Genomic DNA, 26,152 nt, shown 5'->3' with positions numbered 1-26,152 from the left:
TCCCAGCTTCAACCCTCCAGAAGGGTCGGTGGTGTTCTTGTGGGAATCCAGTGATCCATCACCCAACCTAATACATTACAAAACACTGATATCCAAATTCAACAGGTAACAGGGAAGACAAATTGAATGTTGGGCTTTATTAAAAGGGAACAGAATATAAACATGGGGTGATCCTGTTACAACTGTACAAAGGCTTTAAGTCAGACCACAACTGGAACGCAGTATACAGTTTTGAATCCCCTTCTCTAAGACAGACCAGTATTGGACACATTCTACAGGAGATGATGTGGAGATGCCGGTGTTGGACTGGGGTGGACAAAGTTAAAAATCACACAACACCAGGTTATAGTCCCACTGGTTTAATTGGAAGCACACTGGCTTTCGGAGCGACGCTCCTTTGACAGGTAACTAGTGATCCTGCCCCAGTTGTTACCCCTGACAAAACAGCAACACTCTGAAAGCTTGTACTTCCAAATAAACCTGTAGGAGAATAATTCTGGATCAGTGGTGCTGGAAGAGCACAGCAGTTCAGGCAGCATCCAACGAGCAGCGAAATCGACGTTTCGGGCAAAAACCCTTCATCAGGAATGGGAATGGCTTTTGCCCGAAACGTCAATTTCGCTGCTCGTTGGATGCTGCCTGAACTGCTGTGCTCTTCCAGCACCACTGATCCAGAATCTGGTTTCCAGCATCTGCAGTCATTGTTTTTACCTCGTTTTTACCTGTAGGAGAATAACCTGACATTGTGTGATTCTACAGAAGGTTCACTCGGCTGATCCCGGGGATGGAGGTAATGTCTTACAGGTGAGTTAAAAATCTCACAACACCAGGTTTATTTGGAAGCACTAGTTTTCGGAGCAACGCTCCTTCATCAGGTGGTTGTGGAGGGTGAGGGGGGCCGGCCTGTACTCACTCAGATTGAGGAGAATAAGAAGCGACTTTATTAAAACATACTGGATCCTGTGGGGATTTGACAGGGGAGATGTGGAAAGGTCATTTCCCTTGTGGGAGACTCTGGGACCAGACGGTATAACCTCAGAGAAAGGGACCACGTATTGATGACGGATAATCTCCTCTGTCTCTCTCTCCGCGGGGAATGAATCTGTGGAATACTCTACCACGGAGGGATGTCAGGTCAGGGCTGGCTCACGGAGTATATTCACAAAGAGGTTCACAGGGAACGTGGAGCTGAGGATGATCGGAGCAGCCATGAGCAAATTCGATGGGCTGAATGGTCTGCTCCTACACCCGATGGGCAAACAGTAAAGTTCAAATTCAGTAAAAATTCAATGTTTAAAGGCAGTTTCATGACAATTATATAATATTTATCAATTATTAGATTCACTCTTGTTTACTCAGTGAACAGGATTGCTGTTATATAGCACCTGGCACATCCCTAAACAGCAAAGTGTTGTTCTGAAGGTAAATGCTCCCTCGGTCGGTGTGAATGAGACTGTTTCAGGTCACCCCCCCCCCCTCAGCCGGAGCCACACCCTCTCTCCCTCCCACCCTCAGGACCCGCTTCACCAGAGCCCGGACCTCAGGGCAGCGGCAACCGGCACTGCTGAGTCCTCCCAGCCTGCAGGAGGCGACAGAGCGGGTCCTCCCAGCCTGCAGATGGCGACAGAGCGGGTCCTCCCAGCCTGCAGAGGGCGACAGAGTGGGTCCTCCCAGCCTGCAGATGGCGACAGAGCGGGTCCTCCAAGCCTGCAGATGGCGACAGAGCGGGTCCTCCCAGCCTGCAGGCGCGTCGAGTCCTCCCAGCCAGCAGAGGGCGAGAGAGCGGGTCCTCCCAGCCTGCAGGGGGCGACAGAGCGGGTCCTCCAAGCCTGCAGATGGCGACAGAGCGGGTCCTCCCAGCCTGCAGGCGCGTCGAGTCCTCCCAGCCAGCAGAGGGCGAGAGAGCGGGTCCTCCCAGCCTGCAGACGCGCCGAGTCCTCCCAGCCAGCAGAGGGCGACTAAGTGGGTCCTCCCAGCCAGCAGAGGGTGACAGAGCGGGTCCTCCCAGCCAGCAGAGGGCGACAGAGCGGGTCCTCCCAGCCTGCAGGCGCGCCGAGTCCTCCCAACCTGCAGGCGGCGCTTAGAAGTTTAAGGTATTCCGTTTATCCACCGCCAGAATAATTGCGAAAAGGGATTAAATTTTCCTAAAATGATAGACAATTGAATTAAATGTGACATTTGCTGATTTCGCACCGTATTATCGCGTGGTGAAACAGAGTGCAGTCTGGGAGTGAGGGCAGTAAAGATGGCGGAGGGTAGCAGCCGCAGTGCTGACTGGGAGTGAAGGCAGACACTCAAGATGGCGGAGGGTAGCAGCCGCAGTGCTGACTGGGAGTGAAGGCAGACACTCAAGATGGCGGAGGGTAGCAGCCGCAGTGCTGACTGGGAGTGAGGGCAGACACTCAAGATGGCGGAGGGCAGCAGCCGCAGTGCTGACTGGGAGTGAGGGCGGGCAGTGGAAGATGGCGGCGTTGAGAGCGGCGGCGGCGAGCGGGCGCGGGCTCCTCCAGAGTCGCCAGAGAACCTTCCAGCTGTGCAAGGTGAGGGCGGACCCGGGACCCGGGCCCCGGGCCCTCGGGCACCGACTCCGGGAGGCGGGCGGTGCCGGGGCCTCCGGGAAGGAGCCTCTCGGTTCAGCCTCAGACTCGGCCCGTCCTCAAGGTCACCCCCCTCCCCCGGGCCTGAGCCCCCGACCCCAGGGGAAGGCCCTGGGACCCCCCGGCTCTGCACCCCCTCCCCTCCCCCCGGTTATTGTACAATAGGTTGGAGAGGCCATTCGGCCCCTTAGGCCGCTGCTGCTTTTCATTGTTGACCTGATGATGACCTTAATTCCACCTCAGACCCCAACCTGCTCCATTTACCCCTGAATTGCCCCTGGATTGCCCCTGGATTGCCCCTGGATTGCCCCTGGATTGCCCCTGGATTACCCCTGGATTACCCCTGGATTAGTGTTTGTTCATTATTATCGCTTCGGGTGGTTGGCACTTGGGTGTTTTGTGATAAACTCTGTGCCCCATGATCCTGTTCCTGACGAAGGGGCATCGCTCCGGAGGCTGGTGCTTCCAGTTGCTGTGAGGGCGGCGTGTCCGTGTCTCAGGAATATCGGGCACTGCCTGGTTTACACTTAGACATCCCTCAGAAATTGGACAAGTGTGATGTCCCTTTCACAGAATCACCGTGAGTCTGCCTTACTGTATAATTGTTTTATAAACTGTGCCACAAACTCCTGAAACCTGAATTCCACTAATTTCCCACCGACCGGCCTTTGGTCGAACTGGCTTTGTCCCTTTGTTTATGTTTGAGATGGTGCAGTGGGGAATGTGTGAGAGATCTTTCCAAAATTAGCAAATTCAGAAAGGTTACAGCTAATTCACCTATTATTGATGTAGCCACTTCCTTTAATGCCCTAGAACGGAGACCATCAGGTCTTGGGGTTATCACACTTCAGTCCTGTTAGTTTTCACAGCAGCCTTCCTTCAAATGATTTTGAATGTTTTTAGTTCTTCTTTCTCCCAATTCCTACCTCAATTTTCTACTACCATTGAAATGTTTTTTGAATTTTCTGATTATTCAAAGAGTTGCAATGCTTTGTTTTCTGTCAATTTGTCCTCCAAGGGATCAACACAACAATTTGGTGCAAATGTAAATATTTGGACAGTGGAGCCCGCTCTGCCTTTCAGTACGATCATGGCTGATCTGGGATTTCAGCTCCAATTTCCTGTCCTCTCCCCAAACCTCAAGTTCCTGAGAGAGATCCCAGTGTGAGACATAGACAATAGTGGAATATCCTCTTGGAGAATCCCAATCGCAACCTTCTGAGTCCGAAACAATTGGTCCCCTGTCCTGAAACTGTGCCCCCATTTGACAGGGCTATTCTGCCTCCTGGAGTCATAAAGATGTACAGCATAGAAACAGATCCTTCGGACCAACCCGTCCATGCTGACCAGATATCCCAACCTAATCTAGTCCCACCTGCCAGCAGCCGACCCATATCCCTCCAAACCCTTCCTATTCATACACCCATCCAGATGGGTAATTTAAATGTTGTAATTGTACCAGCCTCCACCACTTCCTCTGGCAGCTCATTCCATACACGTTCCACCCTCTGTGTGAAAAAGTTGCCCCTTAGGTCTCTTTTATATCTTTCCCCTTTCACCTTAAACCTATGCCCTCTAGTTCTGGACTCCCCCTACCCCAGGGAAAAGACTTTGTCTATTTGTCCTATTTATGCCTTTTGTGATTTTATAAACCTCTATAAGCTCATCCCTCAGCATCCAACACGCCAGGGAAAACAGTCCCAGCCTGTTCAGCCTCGCCCTATAGCTCAAACCCTCCAAATCTGGCAACATCCTAATATATTGTAGAGGCTCTTTCTGCTTGTGTTTGATTTTTGCTAGTTTACATTCATTCTAATTTCTCCTCTGCTAATCATCCATGCTGATTTCTAAACTCCCCCCCAACTCTGGCCTGACGATAATTATTGTGACATTTTCTTTCAGTGCATCGGAGTAAAAGGTCAGTCTGGGCATTCCACACTCAAACAAGAGATACGGAGGTTTGAGGGGTGGAGCACAGATTATTCCCTATTATAATACTGGCTATAGAGATTACACTGAGGATCCTGAATTCTGTGTTTAAGTCTAAACTGTGGGAAGATATTGGAGCATAAGTGCCTGTTTCATTGGAATGGGAAAAGAAATGAATTGCAAATGAAAATCTTAGGTGGAATTTTTCCATAACTTTTGTTTAATGTTTAACAAGGATTAATTTAAAATAGGAAAGGCCTCTGTCTACTCTGTGGGACGATTTCTGTATTGAATTCTGACCAGTTTCAACATCTGACCTCTTGTGTGTCTTGTAGGCGAAGATGTCCTTTGCTAACCTGTCCCGTGGGAAGAAGATAGCGTTGTCAACATTAGGTGTTCTTGCTGCTGGGGGTAGTGCACTTGCCTTGACGCTGCACCATTCAGTGTATGCAGAGTTGGAACTCCACCCTCCCAGCTACCCCTGGAATCACAGTGGCTTCTTATCCTCCCTTGATCATGCCAGGTGAGAGAATTACATTCTTGATGAAGAGCTTGTGCTTGAAATGTCGACTCTCTTGCTTCTCGGATGCTGCCTGACTGCTTTTCCAGTACCACACCTTTTGTCTCTGACCTCCAGCATCTGCAGTCCACAGTTTCTCCTAGAGAATTACAAGCCCAGGGCTGTGTAATTGGGTAAGCCTTGATTTTGGTGTTAATTAAAATGGCCCTGAGCCACTCACTTGGTTTAGTCAGTTGATCAGTTTGAAATTGAACGGTACAGATCTGGGTTCAGAGAAATGCTGTTCAGGGTTATGGGGAAACGATGGCAGATGGTGAACTGCTTGTTTGGAGAGCGGGTGTAGACACGATGGGCCAAATGGCCACTTTCTCCACCACAACAACTCTGAGGTTCAATGTGGCCTGTGCTATTAATGTATCCAAGTTATTGATGATGCCAGTATTAGATGGAAAAGTAATCTGCTAGAATATGAAGAGACTGCAAAAGAATTTAAATAAATAAGTTAAATAAATGGCTGAGAACACAGGAAATGGAGCAAATTGTAGGAAATGTGAACTTTGGTCAGAAAAACGATATTTTTAAGTGATGAAAAATCCCACTTTCTTGGAATGTTTGTATCTCTGGCAAGGCCATCCCTAATAGACCAGGAGAAGCTGATGAGAAGCTGCCGCCTTGAACTGCTGCTTGGTGGGGATAAGTAAACTCCTTAGGGAGGGAATTCCACGATTTGGATCCAGCGACCCTGAAGGAACAGAATATATTTCCAAGTCAGGATGGTGAGTGGTTTGGAGGGGAACTTGCAGGGGGTGGCGTTCCCATCTATCTGCTGCCATTGTCCTTCTAGATGAAAGTGGGCGTGGGTTTGCAAGATGCTGTCTGGGGAGCCTTGGTGAATTCCTGCAGTGCATCTTGTACTCACTGTGCATTGGTGGTGAGGGGAGGAGTGAAGGTTGAAGGAGATGGGTTGGATTTAATTCAAGAGGGTTACTTTTGTTTTGGATGGTGTTGGGTGATTGACAGATAAATAAAAATATGCAGTGGGAATAAATTGATCTGTTCCTGGGTAGCTGGGTGTACGAGGGATCAGTGCTTGGGCCCCAGTCATTCACGTTAGATATAAATGGCTTGGATGAGGGAGCTAAATGATTCAAAATTAGGTGGGGTTGTGAGACCGATGCAAGGTGGCTTCAAGGTAATTGAGACCAGTCGAATGAATGGGCAGATACGGCAGCTACAATATAATCGTGGACAGATGTGGCAATCTGCGCTTCAGTATGTGAAAGAAAATATAGTTATTTAAATAGTAATACACTGCCCCATGCAGATGGACAAAGGATCTGGTTGTCTATTCCAGTCAAAGAATGTACACAAGCAAGCGCAGCAAACAATTAGAAAGGTCAGTGGTGTATAGGCCTTCATAGTAAAGATAATTGGAGTTTGGAAGTACAGATGTCTTACTGCAGTTATGCAGGGCCTTGGTGAGATCACGGCTGGAGTATTGAGTGCAATTTTAGTCTCCCACCTTCCACTGAGAGTGAAGCAGAGGTTCACTAAGCTGATACCAGGGATGCCTTGTGAGGAGATTCATTTGACTGGGCCTGTATTCACGAGAGTTTAGAAGGACGAGAGAGGATCTGAGTGAAATGTTGAACCATCTAGCAGGACTAGACAGGGCAGTTGCAGGGAAGATGTTTCCTTTGTTCAGGGAATCAAGAACTCGGGCACACAGTTTCAGGATATTGGGGGGGGGGGCGCCATTTAGAATGAGATGAAGCATTTCTTCAGTTGGCAGCTGGTCAGCCTGTGAATTCTCAATGCCAGCATGCTGTGGAGGCCAGGCCCCTGAATTGTCTGAAAATGTAATGTCATAGGCATCGCAGGGTATGGTGGGAATATGGCATTGAGATGGAGGCTCAGCAATGGGCATACTGAATGACGACGCATGTTGGAAGGGTCAAGTGACCTCCTGCTGCCCCTGGTTTCTATATTTCCTCAGTGTTGTTGAAGCTGCACTCATTGAAACAACCACGGAGTATTCCACCACACCCCTGAGCTGGGCCTTGTAGCTGGTGGTTTGGCTCAGGGCCGAGAGGAAGTGAGTTAGTCTTTCCTGAATTTCTGGCCTTAAACATCGAAGAAAGGATCAGGAATAGGCCATTCCAGCCTGCTCTGCCATTCTATATGATGATGGCTGATCATCAAGCTTCATACACCGTAACACTCTTCTCCATCCATCCACTCCCCCCCCCCCCCCCCCCCCCCCCCCCCCAAAAACACACACACACTAACCCTTGTTCCACAAATGCTATATCTACCTCCTGGTAAATGTTTTGACCTCAACTCCTGTCTGTGGTAGTGATTTCCACAGGCTTACTACTCTCTGGGTGAAGACATTTCTCCTTGTCTCAGTCCTAAATGGTTTACTCCTTATCCTTAAACTACAAGCCCTGGTTCTGGACTGCCCCATCATCAGGAGCATCCTTCCTGCGTTGAACCTGTCTGGCTCTGTTAGAATTTGATAGATTTCATTGAGATTCCCCCACCCCCCAATTCTTCTAAACTCCAGTGAATATAATCCTGATTGACTCAATCCCTCCTCATACAGCAGTCCTGCCATCCCAAGAATCAAGCTGATAAACCTTCACTGCATTCTCTCTACAGCATCTCCTCTGGTAAGGAGATCAAAACTGCACACAATATTCCAGATGTGGAGAGGCTGTGGCTTTTTTTCCCTGGAGCGTTGGAGGCTTGAGGTTGCCTCACTGACTAGCGCTGCTGCCTCACAGTGCCAGGGACCCGGGTTTGATTCCAGCCTCGGGTGATTGTCTGCATGGAGTTTGCACGTTCTCCCTGTGTCTGTGTGGGTTTCCTCCAGGTGCTCCAGTTTCCTCCCACAGTCCAAAGGTGTGCAGGTCAGGTGGATTGGCCATGGGAATTGCCCATAGTATAAGCTTTTGCGGATGATACGAAAGTCGGTGGAGTTGTTGACAATGAGGAAGGATGTGACAGGTTACAGCGGGATATAGATAAGCTGCAGAGCTGGGCAGAAAGGTGACAAATGGAGTTCAATGTAGCTAAGTGTGAAGTGATTCACTTTGGTAAGGGTAACAAGAAGATGGAGTACTGGGCTAATGGTCGGATACTTGGTAGTGTGGATGAGCAGAGGGATCTTGGTGTCCATGTACACAGATCTCTGAAAGTTGCCACCCAGGTAAATAGTGCTGTGAAGAAGGCATATGGTGTACTGGCTTTCATTGGTAGAGGAATTGAGTTCCGGTGTCCTGAGGTCATGTTGCAGTTGTATAAGACTCTGGTGCGGCCTCATCTGGAGTATTGTGTGCAGTTTTGGTCGCCATACTATAGGAAGGATGTGGAGGCACTGGAACGGGTGCAGAGGAGGTTTACCAGGATGTTGCCTGGTATGGTAGGAAGATCATATGAGGAAAGGCTGAGGCACTTGGAGCTGTTCTCATTGGAGAAAAGAAGGTTTAGGGGTGACTTGATAGAGGTGTACAAGATGATTAGGGGTTTAGATAGGGTTGACCATGAGAACCTTTTTCCACACATAGAGTCAGCTATTACGAGGGGGCATAGCTTTAAATTAAGGGGTGGTAGGTATAGGACAGATGTTAGGGGTAGATTCTTTACTCAGCGAGTCGTGAGTTCATGGAATGCCCTGCCAGTAGCAGTGGTGGACTCTCCCTCTTTATGGGTATTTAAACGGGCATTGGATAGGCATATGGAGGTTATTGGGCTAGTGTAGGTTAGGTGGGCTTGGCCGAAGGGTCTGTACTGCGCTGTATTTTTCTATGTTCTATGTAAGTTAGGTGCATTAGTCAGAGGAAATGTAGAGTAATAGGGTAGGGGAATGGGTCTGGGTGGGTTACTCTTCAGTGGGTCGGTATGGACTTGTTGGGCCAAATGGCCTGTTTCCACACTGTAGGGAATCTAAAAATCATGGATAGGGTGAACAGCCCAAGTCTTTTCCACAGGGTAGGGGAGTCCAAATTTGGAGGGCATAGGTTTAAGTGAAAGTGAAAGATATAAAAGGGGCCACATGGGCATCCTTTTTTAAATATGAGTGGTGTGTGTATGGAATGAGCTGCCAGAGGAAGTGTTGGAGGCTGGTACAATTACAACATTTAAAAGACATCTGAATAGATACATGAGTAGATAGGGTTTTGAGAGATATGGGCCAATTGCTGGCAAATGGAACTAGATTGGTTTAGGATATCTGGTCGGTGCAGACGACTTGGACCAAAGGACCTGTTTCTGTGCTGTATTACTCTGACTCTGTGTGGCTTCACTAATGTCCTGGATAGTTGCGGTAAGACGTCCATGGTCCTGTACTCGTATCCTTTCTCTGTGAAGACCAAGTTACGGTTTCATTCTTTACTACCGCTACACCGGCACACGTACTTTCAGGATCTAGTGCACAAGAACAGCCAGGCCTTGTATCGCTGTGTTTTAGTGGCTGTTCAGTTTAGTTTCTGGTCAGCAGTAATCCCAAGATGTTGGTATTCACAGGGACCTAGCTGTCCATTCAGAGTTTGCGTGCAATTACAGTAAATAATTAAAATCTCTCAATCTCTAAGTGCGGAAGGAGGCCGTTTGGCCCATTGAGTCCACACTGACCCTTTAAAGAGGATGGTGTTAAAATGCACTGATGTGAGGTTGCTGTACTGTTTTATTTCCAGTGTTCGCCGTGGTTACCAGGTCTATAAGCAGGTCTGTGCAGCCTGTCACAGTATGGAATACGTGGCCTTTCGGAACCTGGTTGGAGCAACACATACAGAGGAAGAGGCCAAGGCTCTCGCTGAGGAAGTGAGTGTCACAGACTCATTCTTCTCTTGTTAAGCTGAGGGATGTCACTCAGGGATAACACCATCCGATATTCTTATCTCAGCCTTAAATATACCCAAGGACTCTGCTCTACAGCACTCTGTAGAAAGGAGTTCCAAAGATGACAACCCTCAGAGAGAGGATCTTTCTTATCCCAATCTTAAATTGGCAGCCGTTTACTCGGAGACTGTGTGCTCTGGTCCTGATTCTTTAAGAAAATGCAGCATCAATTGTTCTGAAACAGGAATCATAACATGATAAAGCCCAGGAAATGACCAATCTCACTTCCTTGCTTTCCCCCATATCCCAACAATGTTTTGTTTTGTCCAAAATATTTATCCCATTTCTTTTTGAATGTAATTATTGAATTTACTTCCACTGCCCCTTCAGGCTGTCCATTCCAGATCACAGCTTGCTAAAATATTCCTTAATCGTGTCGCCTCTGCCCTGTTTTGGCACCAAACTATTCTATTTGCTTTCTATTCAATCTACTCACTTTATAAATAAAAATTAAAGATTTTTGAACATTAACAAATCTCCTCTAAACCATCTGAATTCTAAGAATAATCCCAGCCTCTCCATATCTCCCCCTGTCCTGATACTGTTCCCATGAATCACCTCACACCCCCAAGACCTTGACATCTTTTTTTGAAATGTGGTGCTTACAATTGGATACTGAGGGCAAACTAGTGTTTTATAAAGGTTAGGCTTATATCCTGAAACTGTGCCCTATTTCCGACCATGAACATGTATTAAAACAACAATAAAGCTAACAGCAACCTGTGGGAATACCACTGTTTTTCACTGCAGTGTAGTTTGGGAGAAGAGTGAGTGAGTTACTAGGAATAAGCCTGTGCTCAGAAGAGAAGGGGGGGGGAGAGGAGCAGAGCATTAATCACTGGGGACTCCATAGTTAGGGGGACAGGGGATTCTGTGGGAACGAGAGAGACCCACGGTTGGTGTGTTGCCTCCCAGGTGCCAGGGTTTCTGATGTCTCTGATCGTGTTTTCGAGATTCTTGAGGGGGAGAGGCCCAAGTCATTGACCATGTAGGCCCCAACAACATAGTTAGAAACAGGGATGGGGATTTAAGGCAGAAATTCAGGGAGCTGGGGGGAAACTTAGAGCTAGAGCAAACAGTTGTTATCTCTGGTTTGTTGCTTATGCCACATGCTAGCGAGGTGAGGAATAGAGAGAGGATGGAGTTGAGTACATGGCTAAAGGGAATGTGCAGGGGAAAGGGTCTCAGATACCTGGATAGTTGGAGCTCATTCTGGGGTAGATGGGAACTTGACAAACAGGATGGTCTACATCTGAACCAGAGGGGTACCAATATCCTGGGGGGATTTGCAAATACTCTTCAGGAGGGTTTAAACTAATGCAGCAGGGGGATAGGAACCTAAATTGTAGTTTGTGTCCAGGGGGTTGAAAGCAGTGAGGTCAGAAATATGGTTTCAAGGTCGCAGGAGTTCACCAGCAAGCAGGAAGGTGGTTTGAAGTGTGTCTACTTGAATACCGTGAGTATCCGGAATAAGGTGGGTGAACTTGCAGCATGGGTTGGTACCTGGACCTTCAATTTTGTGGCCATTTCGGAGACTTGGATAGAGCAGGAACAGGAATAGTTGTTGCAGCTTCCAGGGTTTAGATGTTTCAGGAAGAACAGAGAAGATGGTAAAAGAGAGGGAGATGTGGCATTGTTGGTCAAGGACAGCATTATGGTGGCAGAAAGGACATTTGAGGACTCGTCAACTGAGGTAGTATGGGCTGAGGTTAGAAACAGGAAAGGAGAGGTCACCCTGTTGGGAGTTTTGTATAGACCTCTGAATAGTTCCAGAGAGTTAGAGGAAATGATAGCAAAGATTCTGGATAGGAGCGAGAGTGACAGGGTAGTTATTATGGGGAGAAAGTGAGCTCTGCAGATGCTGGAGATCAGAGTTGTGTGGTGCTGGAAACGCACAACAGGTTAGGCAGCATCTGAGGAACAGGAAAATTGACATTTCGGGCCGGAGCCCTTCATCAGGAATGAGGTTTTCATCATTCCTGATGAAGAGCTCCGGCCCAAAACGTCAATTCTCCTGCTCCTAGGATGTTGCCTGACTAGGGGCTTTAACTTTCCGAATGTTGACTGGAAATACCGTAGTTTGAGTACTTTAGATGGGTCAGTTTTTGCCCAATGTGTGCAGGAGGGTTTCCTGTCTACAGTATGTAGACAGGTCATCAAGGGGCGAAGCTACATTAGATCTGGTACTGGGTAATGAACCCAGCCAGGTGTTAGACTTGGAGGTAGGTGAGCACTTTGGTGATAGTGACTACAATTCAGTTATGTTTACTATAGAGATGGAAAGGGATAGGTATATACTGCAGGGCAAGAATTATTGCTGGGGGACAGGCAATTACGATGTGATTAGGTGAGATTTAGGATGCACAGGATGGGGAAGGAAACAGTGGGGGATGGGCACAATTGAAATATGGAGCTTGTTCAACGAGCAGCTACTGCGTGTCCTTGATCAGCATTTACCTGTCAGTCAGACAGGAAGTGGTCAAGTGAGGGAGCCGTGGTTTACTAAAGTCATTGAACCTCTTTTCCACAGGAAGAAGGAGGCTTAAGTTGGGATGAGATGTGAAGGCTCAGTTAGGGCACTGAGAGTTACAAGGTAGCCAGGAAAGACCTAAAGAGAAATAAGAGGAACCAGGAGGGGATATGAGAAATCGTTGGCAGATAGAATCAAGGGAGGCCCTAAAGCTTTCTATAGGTGTATCAGGAATAAAGGTTTGGCTAGAGTAAGATTAGGGCCAATCAAGGACAGTAGTGGGAAGTTGTGCATGGAGTCCGTGGTGATGGGGAAGTGCTAAATGAATATTTTTCATCAACATTGTCTTTTTCCTGTGTAAATACTGTCAAGGAGAATATTGAGATACAAGCTATTAGACTGGACAGGATTGAGGTTCACGAGGAGGAGGTGTTAGCAATTCTGGAAATTGTGAAAATAGATAAGTCCCCAGGGCCAAATGGGATTTATCCTGGGATTCTCTAGGAAGCCAAGGAGAAGATTGCAGAGCCTTTGGCTTTGATCTTTGTCATCATTGTCGACAGGAATAGTGCCAGAAGACTGGAGGATAGCAAATGTTCAAGAAGGGAAGTAGAGACAACCCCGGTAATTATGGACCAGTGAGCCTTACTACTTGTGGGTAAAGTGTTGGGAAAGATGGTAAGAGATAGAGAGGAATAAGTTGATTAGGGATAGTCAACATGGTTTTGTGAAGGGTAGGACATGCCTCACAAACCTTATTGAGTTCTTTGAGAAGGTGACCAAATAGGTGGTTGAGAGTAAAGTGGTTGATGTGGTGTATATGGATTTCAGGAAGGCATTTGATAAGATTTCCCACGGTAGGCTATTGCACAAAATACAAAGGTATGGGATTGAAGGTGATTTAGCAGTTTGGATCAGAAATTGGTTAGCTGAAAGAAGACAGAGGGTGGTGGTTAATGGGATATGTTGATCTTGGAGATCAGTTACTAGTGGTATACCACAAGGATGTGTATTGGGGCCACTGCTGTTTGTAAACAACCTAGGTGGAGGCATAGAAGGCTGGCTTAGTAAAATTTGTGGATGATACTAAGGTTGGTGGAGTTGTGGACAGTGCTGAAGGATGTTACGCAGGGGCATAGATTAACTGCAGAGCTGGGCTGAGAGGTGGCAAATGAAGTTTAATGAGGAAAAGTGTGAGGTGATTCACCTTGGAAAGAGTAACAGGAATTCAGAGTACTGGGCTAATGGTAAGATTCTTGGTAGTGTAGATGAGCAGAGAGATCTCGGTGTCCATGTACATAGATCTCTGAAAGTTGCCACCCAGGTTGATAGGGCTGTTAAGAAGGCATACAGTGTGTTAACGTTTATTGGTAGAGGGATTGCATTTCAGAGCCACAAGGTCATGCTGCAGCTGTACAAAACTCTGGTGTGGCCGCACTTGGAGTATTGTGTACAGTTGTGGTCACCGCATTAAAGGAAGAATGTGGGAGCTTTGGAAAGGGTGCAGAGGAGATTTACTAGGATGTTGCCTGGTATGGAAGGAAGGTCTTGAGGAAAAGCTGAAGGATCTGAGGCTGTTTTCTTTAGAAGAAGGTTGAGAGGTGACTTGATTGAGACATATAAGATAATCTGAGGGTTAGATAGGGTGGACAGTGCGAGCCCTTTTCCTTGGATGGTGATGGTTAGCATGAAGGGGCATAGCTTTAAATTGAGGGGGATAGATTTAGGACAGATGTCAGAGGGCGTCTCTTTACTCAGCATTGTAGGGCGTGGAATGCCCTGCTTGCAACAGTAGTAGACATGCCAACTTTTAGGGCATTTTAATGGTCATTGGATAAACAAATGGATGAAAATGGAATAGTGTAGATTAGATGGGCTTCAGATTGTTGCACTAACCTGTGGAACTATCGAGGGCTGAAGGGCCTGTCCTGCGCTGTTCTATGATAAATGCTGGTAGAGTCAGCAAACCCCTCATGAACAAAAGCAGCAAAGCCATTCTTTATTACCACATCAATGAACATGGTCAGGATAGTCACCCACAGCTAGCCTTTAATGTCTTTGCTGCCTTTCATTTATTATCCATATTTTTCGAAAATGCCAATTATTTTTGTCTCTCATTAAAGCTTCTAAAAATTTCCTCTTCACCAACACGAGGTTGCTTGGCTGAGTTGCTGTCAGACAGCAGCAAATTGAAGGATCAGTCAAATTGTTCTTCCAGTTGATGCTTTATGGTAAATATGGGTCTCCATCCCCAGATAAGTGTTGGATTTGTAACATCTGAGCAAGCAGTAAATGGCAGCCAAGATGATATGATCCAAGTCGGAGTCTGGCATTACAGAGGTGGCTGCAGGAAGAGGTTTCGGTGTTAAAAGGTTGAATGTTGTGAAAGACGAATACCAAGTGCTCTGTTCCGCTGTTGCTGTTTCTATGAATCGATCCTGAACTTCTGTCTCTGAACTAAGAGTGGATCGAAATGAGCCCACTCACAAACTAATAACAGTATAATTATATACATTGAGTTGAGAATCTTTGTAGAACAACAGAGCTGTACAGCATGGAAATAGCCCCTTCGCTCCAATTCATCCATGCCAACCAGATATCCGAAAATAAATCTTGTCCCATTTTCCACCATTTGACCTATACCCATCCAAACCCTTCCTATTCATATACCCATCCAGATGCATTTTTGATGTTGTAATTGTACCAGCCTCCTCCACTTCCTCTGGCAGCTCATTCCAGACACGCACCACTTTCTGTGTAAAAAGCTTGCCCCTTTGGTCCCTTTTATATTTCTCCCCCCTCATCCTAAACCAATGCCCTCTAGTTCTGGACTCTCCCACCTCTGGGAAAAGGCCCCATCTATTTATCTTATCCATGCCCCTTATAATTTTATAACCTCTAAAAGGTCACCCCATAGCCTTCGACGCTCCAGGGAAAACAGCCGCAGCCTGTTCAGCCTCTCCCTGTAGTTCAAATCCTCCGATGTTAGCAGCATCCTTGTACATCTTTTCTGAACCCTTTCAAGTTTCACAATATCCTCCCTATAACCGGGAGACCAGAACTGAACGCAGTATGCAAATAGTGCCCTCACCAATATTCTATACAGCCACAACATGACCTCCCAAATCCCATACTCAATGCACTGACCAATAAAGACAAGCATATCAAATGCTGCCTTCACTATCTTGTTTACCTTAACTCTATTTTCAAGGAACTATGAATCCGCACTCCAAGGTCTCTTTGTTCAGCAACACCTACCAAGACCTTACCATGATGTGTATAAATCCTGCTCTGATTTGCCTTTCCAAAATACAGCACCACACATTTATCTAAATTAATCTCCATCTGCCAGTCCTCAGCCCATTGGCCCATCTGATCAAGGTCCCGTTGTAATCTGAGGTAACTTTCTTCGCTGTCCACTACACCTCCAATTTTGGTGTCATCTGCAAACGTACTAACCATACCACCTATGCTCACATTCAACTCATTTAGGTGAATGCCAAAAAGTAGAGGACCTAGCACCAATCCTTGTGGCACTCCACTGGTCACAGGCCTCCAGTCTGAAAAACAACCCTCCACCACCACCCTCTGTCTTCTACCTTTGAGCCAGTTCTGTATCTAAAAGGTTAGCTTTCCCTGTATTCCACGTGATCTAACCTTGCTAACCAGTCTCCCATGAGGAATGTTGATGAATGCCTTACTGAAATCCGTATGTTTTTGTTAGTGATCAGCCATTCTTCACAGGAAAAGCAGGAATTACACATTTCTCATGTTTCTTACCATTTTTCTATCTCTTTCTGTGCTGCTTGTAGGTTGAAGTGCTGGATGGACCCGATGAAAATGGGGAAATGTTCACTCGCCCTGGAAAGCTTTCTGATTATTTCCCTCAACCGTACCCCAATTCTGAGGCTGCAAGAGCAGCAAATAATGGATCTCTTCCACCTGATCTCACGCACATTGCAAATGCGAGGTACCTTCCTCCTACTCATTGCTGCCCTTGTGGGGTTACTTTCATTGTGATGTCTCCAAGGGTAAAAGCTGCTCCTTCATTACTGTGATTGTATTTGCTTCCTACATAAAACTTTAAACTCCTTTCCTGGAATGTGGGTGTGTGTGGTTTGGCCAGTGTTTGTTCCACATTCCTAGTTGCCTATGAGAAGGTGGTGGCGAACTTCTTAAACTGCAGTTGTGTTTGGGCTGTAGATTAACTACAAAGCTGTTAGGGAGGGAGTTCCAGGATTTTGATCCGACGATGCTGATGGAATGGCAATTGTAAATCCAAGTCCGGATAATGAGGGGTTAGAGGGAACCTTTCGGCTGATGGTGCTTGCATGCATCTGCTGTTCTCATCCCTCCAGGTGGGGGAGGCTGCGCCTTTAGAAAGTGCTGTTGGAAAGGTTCTAGGTGAATTTCTGCAGTGCAGCTTCTAGATGAAATGTACACTGCTGCTACTGAGCATTGACGGTGAAGGGAGGGACTTCTGAACTTTGGGATGGGCTACTAGTTAACAGAGCTGCTTTGTCCTGGATGGTGTCAAGTTTCTGAAGCTGCACCCATACAAACAAGTGGGGAGTATTCCATCATTTCCTGACTAATGCCTTGTAAATGATGGACAGGCTTTGGGAAATCAGGGAATGAGTTATTCTCTGTAGAATTCCCAGTCTCTGATGTGTTCTTGTGGCCATACTATTTATTTAGTCTGGACGCATTCAGCTTCTGATCAATAGTTATCCACTGGATATTTTAGCATTAATATTGCCACTAAACGCCAAGGGCAGTTGGCTGGTACAGATGTTACTTGCCACTTGTGAGCCCAAGCTTGGATGTTGTCTGGATCTTGTTACATTTGGACATGGACTGCTTCAGTATCTGAAGGGTCATGAATGATGCAGAACATTGTGTACTCATCAGTATTCATCCCACCTCTGACCTTTATGAAGGAGAGAATGTCATTGATGAAGCAGCTGAAGATGGTTGGGCCTACGACACTACCCTGAGGGACTCCTGCAGAGATGTCCTGGACACTGACTAACAGAGTTTTTTGTCCAATTTCCATTAGCTACAATTTTGTTAGGGTTCATTGATGCTGTAGTGTACCCTTGACATCCAGGGAAGTCATTCTCTCTCATTGTATGGAGTTCACCTCTTTTGTCTGTAATTGGATGGAAGCTCCAATGAGACTGGGGCAAAGGTGCCGTAGAGGACCCCAGACCGACTCTGTGAGGAGGGCTGTTTGATTGTATTATTCATGGCACAGTTACCTTGTTGGCCATAAAGGACTCTACCCACATCACAAAGGCAATGAAAATTGCCGAATGTTTGAGAATGCACCAATGTTGATTGAATGCAGTTGTGTGTAAATAATCTGTATAAGTGTTCTGTGGATCCATTCTTCATAAGAGGTTTCCTCGATACACTTCCTCGGGCGGCACGGTGGCACAGTGGTTAGCACTGCAGTCTCTCAGCGCCTGAGACCCAGGTTCAATTCCTGACTCAGGCGACAGACTGTGTGGAGTTTGCACGTTCTCCCCGTGTCTGCGTGGGTTTCCTCCGGGTGCTCCGGTTTCCTCCCACAGTCCAAAGATGTGCGGATCAGGTGAATTGGCCATGCTAAATTGCCCGTAGTGTTAGGTAAGGGGTAAATGTAGGGGTATGGGTGGGTTGCGCTTCGGCGGGTCGGTGTGGACTTGTTGGGCTGAAGGGCCTGTTTCCACACTGTAAGTAATCTAATCTAAACTTGTGTACAGCTGCTCCTTTCCAAGCAACAGTGTGGAGTCAAATATTTGCAGTTGCGCTCTTTCATTACTCAGGATTGCTGTGCAGTGTCGGTGGAAGAACCCACATGTCTGTGGAGTCCCAACACTCTCTGGTAGCTGCTTTATGTTCTTCTGTTAGGTCTATAGGGCCACTTGGTAAGGAGTTTTAAGTGAGCAGAAATATTTCTTTACTTACAGAGAAGGCTTGGAACGAGAGATACCTGTTCACACAACTGTATTCTTTTAAGCAGAAGTATTTGAGCTTTAGAGAGATGGTGGAATCAGTTGAAAATTTACACATAGCCATCAAGAGAGAGGGACATATTAGGATCAGTTTGTGTTGTTACTGGGCTAAGCCAAGAGAGTGGGATTAGTTAGGGGTTGGTACTGGATGATGGGGAGAGATCAGGATGTTGCAATTAGTTTGGGATCTACACTGGGCAATGGGAAGAATACAGGACAGTGAGATTAATTTGTGATTGTTACTGGGTGCTACAACAGGCTAAATACTATCCCATCCTATGCTGTAAAAGCTATGCTTCTTAAAAGAAATCTAGAGCTATGACATCCCACCCTGGCTCCAGTCACTCTCAGTTTGAAAGCCTGAGCTCGTTTTTACCAAAACAAAAGCCAGAGATTGCACCTTTCAAACCCACAGGTTAGCAGATTGATTTAAGCACCATCATCTGCCACTCACCATGGTTGGAAATCTATCGCTGTTCCTTCACTGTCGCTGGGTCAAATTCCTGGAATTCCCTCCCTCATGGCATTGTGGATCTACCTACAGCACATGGACTGCGGTGGTTCAAGAAGGCAGCTCACCCCCACCTTCTCAAGGGGCAACTATGCACGGGCAATAAATACTGGCCCAGCCAGTGACACCCATGTCCCATGAGTGAATAAAAGAATCTGATGTAGGATTTTATGGAAAATTTGTGATGAAATTTTAAAGCCTTGAACTTGCTTGTGAGACATAGAGACTGATTTTGTTCTTTGCTTATGTAGGCACGGTGGTGAGGATTACATCTTCACCCTGCTAACTGGTTACTGTGACCCTCCTGCTGGCATCAGTCTCCGAGAAGGGCTATACTACAACCCTTACTTCCCTGGTCAAGCTATCGGAATGGCCCCTCCCATCTACGATGAAGCTGTTGAGTATGAGGATGGTAGGACTTGATCTTATATTCCTGAAGTGATTGACTCTCACTGGACTGTCCCAGGCCCACTTTCTAATCTTTGTTTTCCCTTTAGTGCTTTATTTGATCATTTGTTGCATTCAGAGTTCTGGTTAACTCTCAGCTAGAGCCATGGGTACCACTCTGGGCACCACACCTTAGAGTATAAGCCTTGGAAGAAGTGCAGCCCACATTCAGCAGCCTGTTACCTGGACCCAAGGTATGCACAAACCAGGCTGGTAGTTCAAGTTGATTTTGATTGAGGTTTTTCAGATTTTGACAGTGATTGATAAGCAGAGAGAGACTCTCCACTGTTCAGAGTCCAGGACAAAGGAAATAAAAGTTCACTCTGTTCAGTCTCGAAGTTAGGGACCAGTTCTTAGAAAGTACGATAGAAGAATGAATGTTCATTTAAAAGTAGCATCAATCTCTGATTTAAAATTATTATTTGAGGATCATGTAGACAAAAGTACAAAAGGACATGGAATCAAAGCAGGTACCGAGAGTTAGAGTATAGATAAGTCACGGTGTGAATGATAGAACGATTCAAGGGGCAGAATGGCTTCCCTCAAATCCTGTTATAGAGCTGAGAAAAGTCCACTAATCAGAACACACACACTCCTTCAAGGTTTGAGTGTTAATTGCACTGTTCAGGTTAGAGCTGAGCTGCAGTGGTAAGGCTGATTCTGGTATGTACAGAGCCCTGTAGCCCCTCACACCTGTTCTCTCATTCATTGAGATCTTGGGTGGTCTGTGATCTAACTCCATATCTCTGAATACATTTACTTCACAAAAACACATCCACCTCAGATTTAAGATTAACAACTGATTGAGCATCTACTGCTGTTTGTGGAAGAAAGTTCCAACATCTCCCACCCTTTGTATGGAGAAGTGCTTCCTAACATTTCCCCTGGATTCTCAGACTGCGTGCCCTAGTTCTAGAATCCCCAATTAGTGGAAATATTTTATTTTCACCCTGACTTCTCTTTTTAATATCTTGAAGGCTTTGATTGATCGAGGAGAAAGTGAAGACTTTGATCGATCACCCTTTCTGAATTCTAGAGAAAACAGGTCTAATTTGTATAATCTATCCTCATGACTTAATGCCTGAAATCCAACTATCGTTGTGCTCCCTCCAAGGCCAGTATATCCTTCCCGAGGGGTGGTGCTACGTTATTCCGAGTGGAGCCTAACCAGGGTTTTATAACGATGAGTAACGTCTGCATCTGTATACTCGATGCTCTAGATATAAAAGGCCAGCGTTACATTAGCTTTCTTAGTTTCTGTCCCAGTTTGTGACATTTTAAATAGCTAAAGCACCTGAACCCTACCTCCCTAAGTCTCTGACATCCACTATATTTAATCTTATACTATCTAGAAATACTCTGATCAATCCTTTTTCAGTCCAAAATGGATCTTAGTGCAGTTGGAGGATACAACAGTGGTTAGCACTGCTGCCTCACAGCGCCTGAGACCCGGGTTCAATTCCCGCCTCAGGCGACTGACTGTGTGGAGTTTGCACATTCTCCCCGTGTCTGTGTGGGTTTCCTCCGGGTGCTCCGGTTTCCTCCCACAGTCCAAAGATGTGCGGGTCAGGTGAATTGGCCATGCTAAATTGCCCGTAGTGTTAGGTAAGGGGTAAATGGAGGGGTATGAGTGAGTTACGCTTCAGCAGGTCGGTGTGGACTTGTTGGGCCGAAGGGCCTGTTTCCACACTAAGTAATCTAATCTAATCTAATTGACCAACACTCCTGAGAAGGAGAGTCCTTCATATCTGATGGGAACAGGACAATGAAGCAGGAAGACCTCAGCAAATTTAACCGAAGTCTCGGATAAAATGATTGTTGCTGTATATTGCAGCCCCACATTTTCCCCTTATCTGTCATAAGCCTGGGTCATTGAGGAGCCTGAATGGATGGATGTGATTCTGTGAGAATTCCCATTGTTGTGTGATTGGCTGCCAATGAAACAGTTTGCATATTACCACTTCTGTTTTGTTTTATGAGCCTTTGAGATTTCTGGAGTTTTCTGATTTAGTGTTGAACTCCTCTCATTTCCAGGTACTCCAGCCTCGATGAGTCAGATTGCTAAGGATGTCTGCACATTCCTGCGCTGGACTGCTGAACCAGAACACGACCAGCGCAAACGTATGGGCCTAAAGGTCAGCTCCACAACCTAACCTTGTTACAATAACAATGTCTGCCTTTATCACCCATTCCTGTCGAGACAAGTGAGTGATTGGCTGGGTCACTAATAAGGCCATGTGTGTAAATGTTTATTTAGGACTAGAATCACATAGGCCCAGAGTGGGTAAACCGCAATAATGAACATCAAAGCAAAGCTCTCATGCTGTAAGGTCTGGAGAACGGCCTTTCAGGTTCTTTTCCTGAGGTTCCACACATGCGATGCAATTCGCACACACCTGGAAACAATGAAAGTTTATGAAAGCCTGTTCAAGGGAGGTGACCCCCTTTTTGACCCTCTTCGCGAGCGTGCAAAGCCGAGCCAAAGAGACCCCGAACAAAGGAAATACATCCCCTTTATACAGGTCAGTTGGTAATGCTCACAGACACTCCTGCAACCCCCCACTCCCCCATAACCACATGTTACTCCAGGTACAATGGTAGAATGAAGTCATGTCAATGTAAATGCTCTAATCCTGGGGAATCGTTATGCAAATGATTTCCTGACTCATTGATTCCCCAAGACAGTGTAGGTGTGATATGCCCGAGCTTTGGGGCAGTCCTGCAAATGAGTTCTGGCTCCGCTACTTCCCCCGACAATGTGAGTGTGATCTACTTCAGTATTGGGGGATGATCCCGCAAGCTAACCTGATTGGCTGGGGGATGGCTATGAGAGCATTTCTGGATGGAAGGGACTGAATGAGAGTTTACTATTCTACTGCTAGGATCAAATTAGTAAATCGATGCCCAAATGAAGCGTGGATTACAATGGATAGTCATCTAAATTCCTGCATGCTGTCTGAGACACAGAATGTCACCTCCACCCAATTCCAAAATGTTCAGCTTCTTGGAGAAAGACAGTACAGTTTAACCCTTTAACATTACATTAATAGTCATAGAGATGTACAGCACGGAAACAGACCCTTGGGTCCAACTCATCCATGCCGACCAGACATCCCAACCTAATCTAGTCCCACCTGCCAGCACTCGACCCATATCCCTCCAAACCCTTCCTATTCATATATCCATCCAGATGCCTTTTAAATGTTGCAATTGTACCAGTCTAGGGCGGCACGGTGGTTAGCACTGCTGCCTCAGCGCCAGAGACCTGGGTTCATTTCCCGCCTCAGGTGACTGACTGTGTGGAGTTTGCACATTCCCCCCGTGTCTGCGTGGGTTTGCTCTGGGTGCTCCGGTTTCCTCCCACAGTCCAAAGATGTGCGGGTCAGGTGAATTGGCCATGCTAAATTGCCCGTAGTGTTAGGTAAAGGGGTAAATGTAGGGGAATGGGTGGGTTGCGCTTCGGCGGGTCGGTGTGGACTTGTTGGGCTGAAGGGCCTGTTTCCACACTATAAGTAATTTAATCAGTCTCCCTCATCCTCTGGCAGCTCACTCCAAACACTTACCACCCTCTGTGAAAAAGTTGCCCCTTAGGTCTCTTTTATATCTTTCCCCTCTCACCCTAAACCTATGCCCTCTAGTTCTGGACTCCCCAACCCCAGGGAAGAGACTTTGTCTATTTATCCTATCCACGCCCCTCATAATTTTGTAAACCTCTGAGGTCACCCCTCAGCCTCTGACACACCAGGGAAAACAGCCCCAGTCTGTTCAGCCTCTCCCTATAGCTCAAATTCTCCAACCCTGGCAATATCCTTCAATTTTTCCTGAACCCTTTCAAGTTTCACACCATCTTTCCGATAGGAAGGAGGCAAGAATTGCATGCAATATTCCAACAGTGGCCTAACCAATGTCCTGTACAGCTGCAATATGACCTCCCAACTCCTGTACTCAATACTCTGACCAATAAAGGAAAGCATACCAAACGCTGCCTTCACTATCCTATCTACCTGCGACTCCACTTTCAAGGAGCTATCAACGTGCACTCCAAGGTGTCTTTGTTCAGCAACACTACCTAGAACCTTACCATTGAGCATATAAGTCCTGCTGAGATTTGCTTTCCCAAAATTCAGCATCTTGCATTTATCTAAATTAAATTCCATCTGCCATCCTCAGCCCATTGGCCCATCTGATCAAGATCCCGTCATAATCTGAGGTAACCTTCTTCACTGTTCACTACACCCTCCAGTTTTGGTGTCATCTGCAAACTTACTAACCATACCTTCCAAGTTCATATCAAAATCGTTTATATGTAGTGGACCCAGCACCGATCCTTGCGGCACTCCACTGGTCACAGGCCTCCAGTCTGAAAAACAACCCTCCACCACCACCCTCTGTCTTCTACCTTCAAACCAGTTCTGTATCCAAACTTGCCTTTCAAAATACATGTACATCCTGTTCCTCAGGATTCCCTCCAACAACTTGCCCACCACTGAAATCAGGCTCACCGGTCTATAGTCCCCTGGCATGTCCTTATCACCCTTCTTAAACAATGGCACCATGTTAGCCAACCTCCAGTCACCTGTGACTATCGGTGATACAAATATCTCAGCAAGAGGCCCAGCAATCACTTCTCTAGCTTCCCACAGAGTTCTCGGGTACACCTGATCAGATCCTTCTTCCTCTGTAATATAGACATTTTTCAAGATATCACCATCTATTTCAACACATTCTATATCAACACATTCTACATTAATGTCCAGAAAAATAATACAATTTAATCTTTTAACATTATAAGTCATATTGGGTTCAGTATTAATGGTGTCTTTTCACAGATGATGCTAGACCCCTTGAGTTTCTCCACATTCTGTTTCTATTACACTAATAGTGAAAATAGCATTGATTAGATTACTTAGTGTGGAAACAGGCCCTTCAGCCTGACAAGTCCACACTGACCCAATCCCCTACATTTACCCCATCACCTAACACTACAGGCAATTTAGCATGGCTAATTCACCTAACCTGCACATTTTTGGACTGAGGGGAAACCCACACAGACACAGGGAGAATGTGCAAACTCCACACAGTTGCCTGAGGCAGGAATTGAACCCGGGTCTCTGGCGCTGTGAGGCAGCAGTGCTAACCATTGTGCTGCCCACCTTGGTGTTGGGCATGTTGTTGGAAGGAGCTGTGTTTGATAAAGGGGAAGATGTTAATCAGGTAGCAGCATTATTAGTGAATGTCTTTATAGACTGCACTGTCGAAGCCTCTTTCACACAAGAATTCAAAGCAAGAATGTTGGGAAAATGATTGGTACAGAACGTCCAGGTTCCTGAAGAGGCAGAGTGTGTTCATGTACACAGTTCCTTGATAAACTCGACTGGAAAAGGTGGGCACTGTGCTGCTTTCTGGCTCAATGGGAGAAATGTCCAGCCTGAAATGCTGCTGATCCTGTGTTCAATATTCTGGTCTTTGTCTAGTCTGCTGCCTTTCCTTGGAGGGGCCGTGAGGGGATGAAAGTAGTGGGCCATTCTCTCCTGATCGGCTTCTGTGGTTCTTCACTGGAACTTGCCTGATTATATGTTGACTGAGGGCAGTATTGAACTCAGCCTTACTGTCGTCTCTGCTTACAGGAGGGAAATGATGATATGACCAATTTGTACCCAACAATTTCACACAACTGAGATTTTTATGGTGTTTTTCATGATCTCAGGACATCCCAAAATGCTTCACAGTCAATCTGGCACTTTTGAAGTCCAGTCATGTGTATTACAGCAGAGGAAGTGGGACTAATTCAGTAGCTCTTTCAAAGAACTACCTTAGAAATAAGGGGCTGAATGATCTTGTTCTGTGCAGTAAGACACTACAGTTGAGCTTATTTTCTCTTCCAGGTGCTGATGTTCTCTGCTGTGTTTTGGCCACTGCTTTACTACTTGAAGAGGCACCGATGGTCTGTTTTAAAGAGTAGGAAGATCGCCTACAGACCTCCAAAATAATTTCCGATTTGGGACGCTCAACTCCAGCAGCACCTTGACCTCCTGCACTCTTGGCCAAAGTGTACACAATCTGGACTTTCACGGGGATAGTTTCTGGGGCAGGGGGGTGGGGAGACAAAACAAACTGTTTAAAACAACTGGGCATTCAGCAGGGACTTTATTAAAGCATGGCATTATCAAAAATATCTATTGTCAAACTCAGATCAGTGGACGGATTGCTGGCTATGATTAAACTATTGATGATTTGTTCCATTGACTGTGTCTAACAAAAGGCCTTGATACTTTTAAAAGCAGTTTTAGAAATAAACTTGAAAGAATGCTGCTCTCCAGTGGCTGGTGAATATTGTCTTTCACAAGCAATAACTTGGATACAAGTTTTCTTTTTCTCTTCGCAGAATTCAACCTCCAAACAGGGTAAGAATTCTGAAGGCCGTGCATAAGTAACAAATCAGTGGCACCAGAAATGGGGAAGGAGATTCCCTTGTCTTACTGGGACTTCTTTGAGACTTTGAGCAGCCCACTGGCCTACTCCATGGGGTATAAATGCTAGTTGAAACAGTTGCTAAGAGAACTCACCATTCCGAATGATTTAAGGAGGCATTGGAATCCCCATGTTGTCTGTCATATGGAGATTCATCCTCATTTTAACTTACCTCCAGAATATACTGTTTTTGTGGTAAGATGTGTTTGGTCCTACTGAGAGTTGAAGGACTCCCTTCAGTAAATTATTACTGTACACAGAATTTGTGTAAATATTTAATGTTTAATAAATAATATGCTACAGACC

General features: G+C 46.1%; 1 protein-coding gene across 1 annotated transcript; it reads left to right on the top strand.

The window, feature by feature from the left end:
- The first annotated feature begins 2,424 nt into the window (after nt 1-2,424).
- Nucleotides 2,425-26,152, top strand: LOC132822834 (cytochrome c1, heme protein, mitochondrial). The gene is made up of 7 exons (XM_060836201.1): nt 2,425-2,540; nt 4,862-5,049; nt 9,744-9,870; nt 16,231-16,388; nt 19,180-19,340; nt 21,410-21,510; nt 25,261-26,152. Exons 1-7 carry the CDS (start codon nt 2,463-2,465, stop codon nt 25,363-25,365), a joined length of 918 nt encoding a protein of 305 aa, XP_060692184.1. The 5' UTR covers nt 2,425-2,462; the 3' UTR covers nt 25,366-26,152.

Source organism: Hemiscyllium ocellatum, chromosome 15 (genome assembly GCF_020745735.1).
Source record: "Hemiscyllium ocellatum isolate sHemOce1 chromosome 15, sHemOce1.pat.X.cur, whole genome shotgun sequence".
In the NCBI taxonomy this organism is placed as follows: Eukaryota; Metazoa; Chordata; class Chondrichthyes; order Orectolobiformes; family Hemiscylliidae; genus Hemiscyllium; species Hemiscyllium ocellatum.
This window is presented reverse-complemented; position numbering and strand designations above follow the sequence as displayed.

What these genes read in the sequence shown, in the direction of transcription:
- LOC132822834 (XM_060836201.1), top strand. Translation starts at nt 2,463, where the DNA reads ATGGCGGCGTTGAGAGCGGCGGCGGCGAGCGGGCGCGGGCTCCTCCAG. An exon ending in TCCTCCCTTGATCATGCCAG is followed by an intron (nt 5,050 to 9,743) that starts GTGAGAGAATTA and finishes TTTTATTTCCAG; the next exon opens with TGTTCGCCGTGGTTACCAGG. An exon ending in AGCTGTTGAGTATGAGGATG is followed by an intron (nt 19,341 to 21,409) that starts GTAGGACTTGAT and finishes TCTCATTTCCAG; the next exon opens with GTACTCCAGCCTCGATGAGT.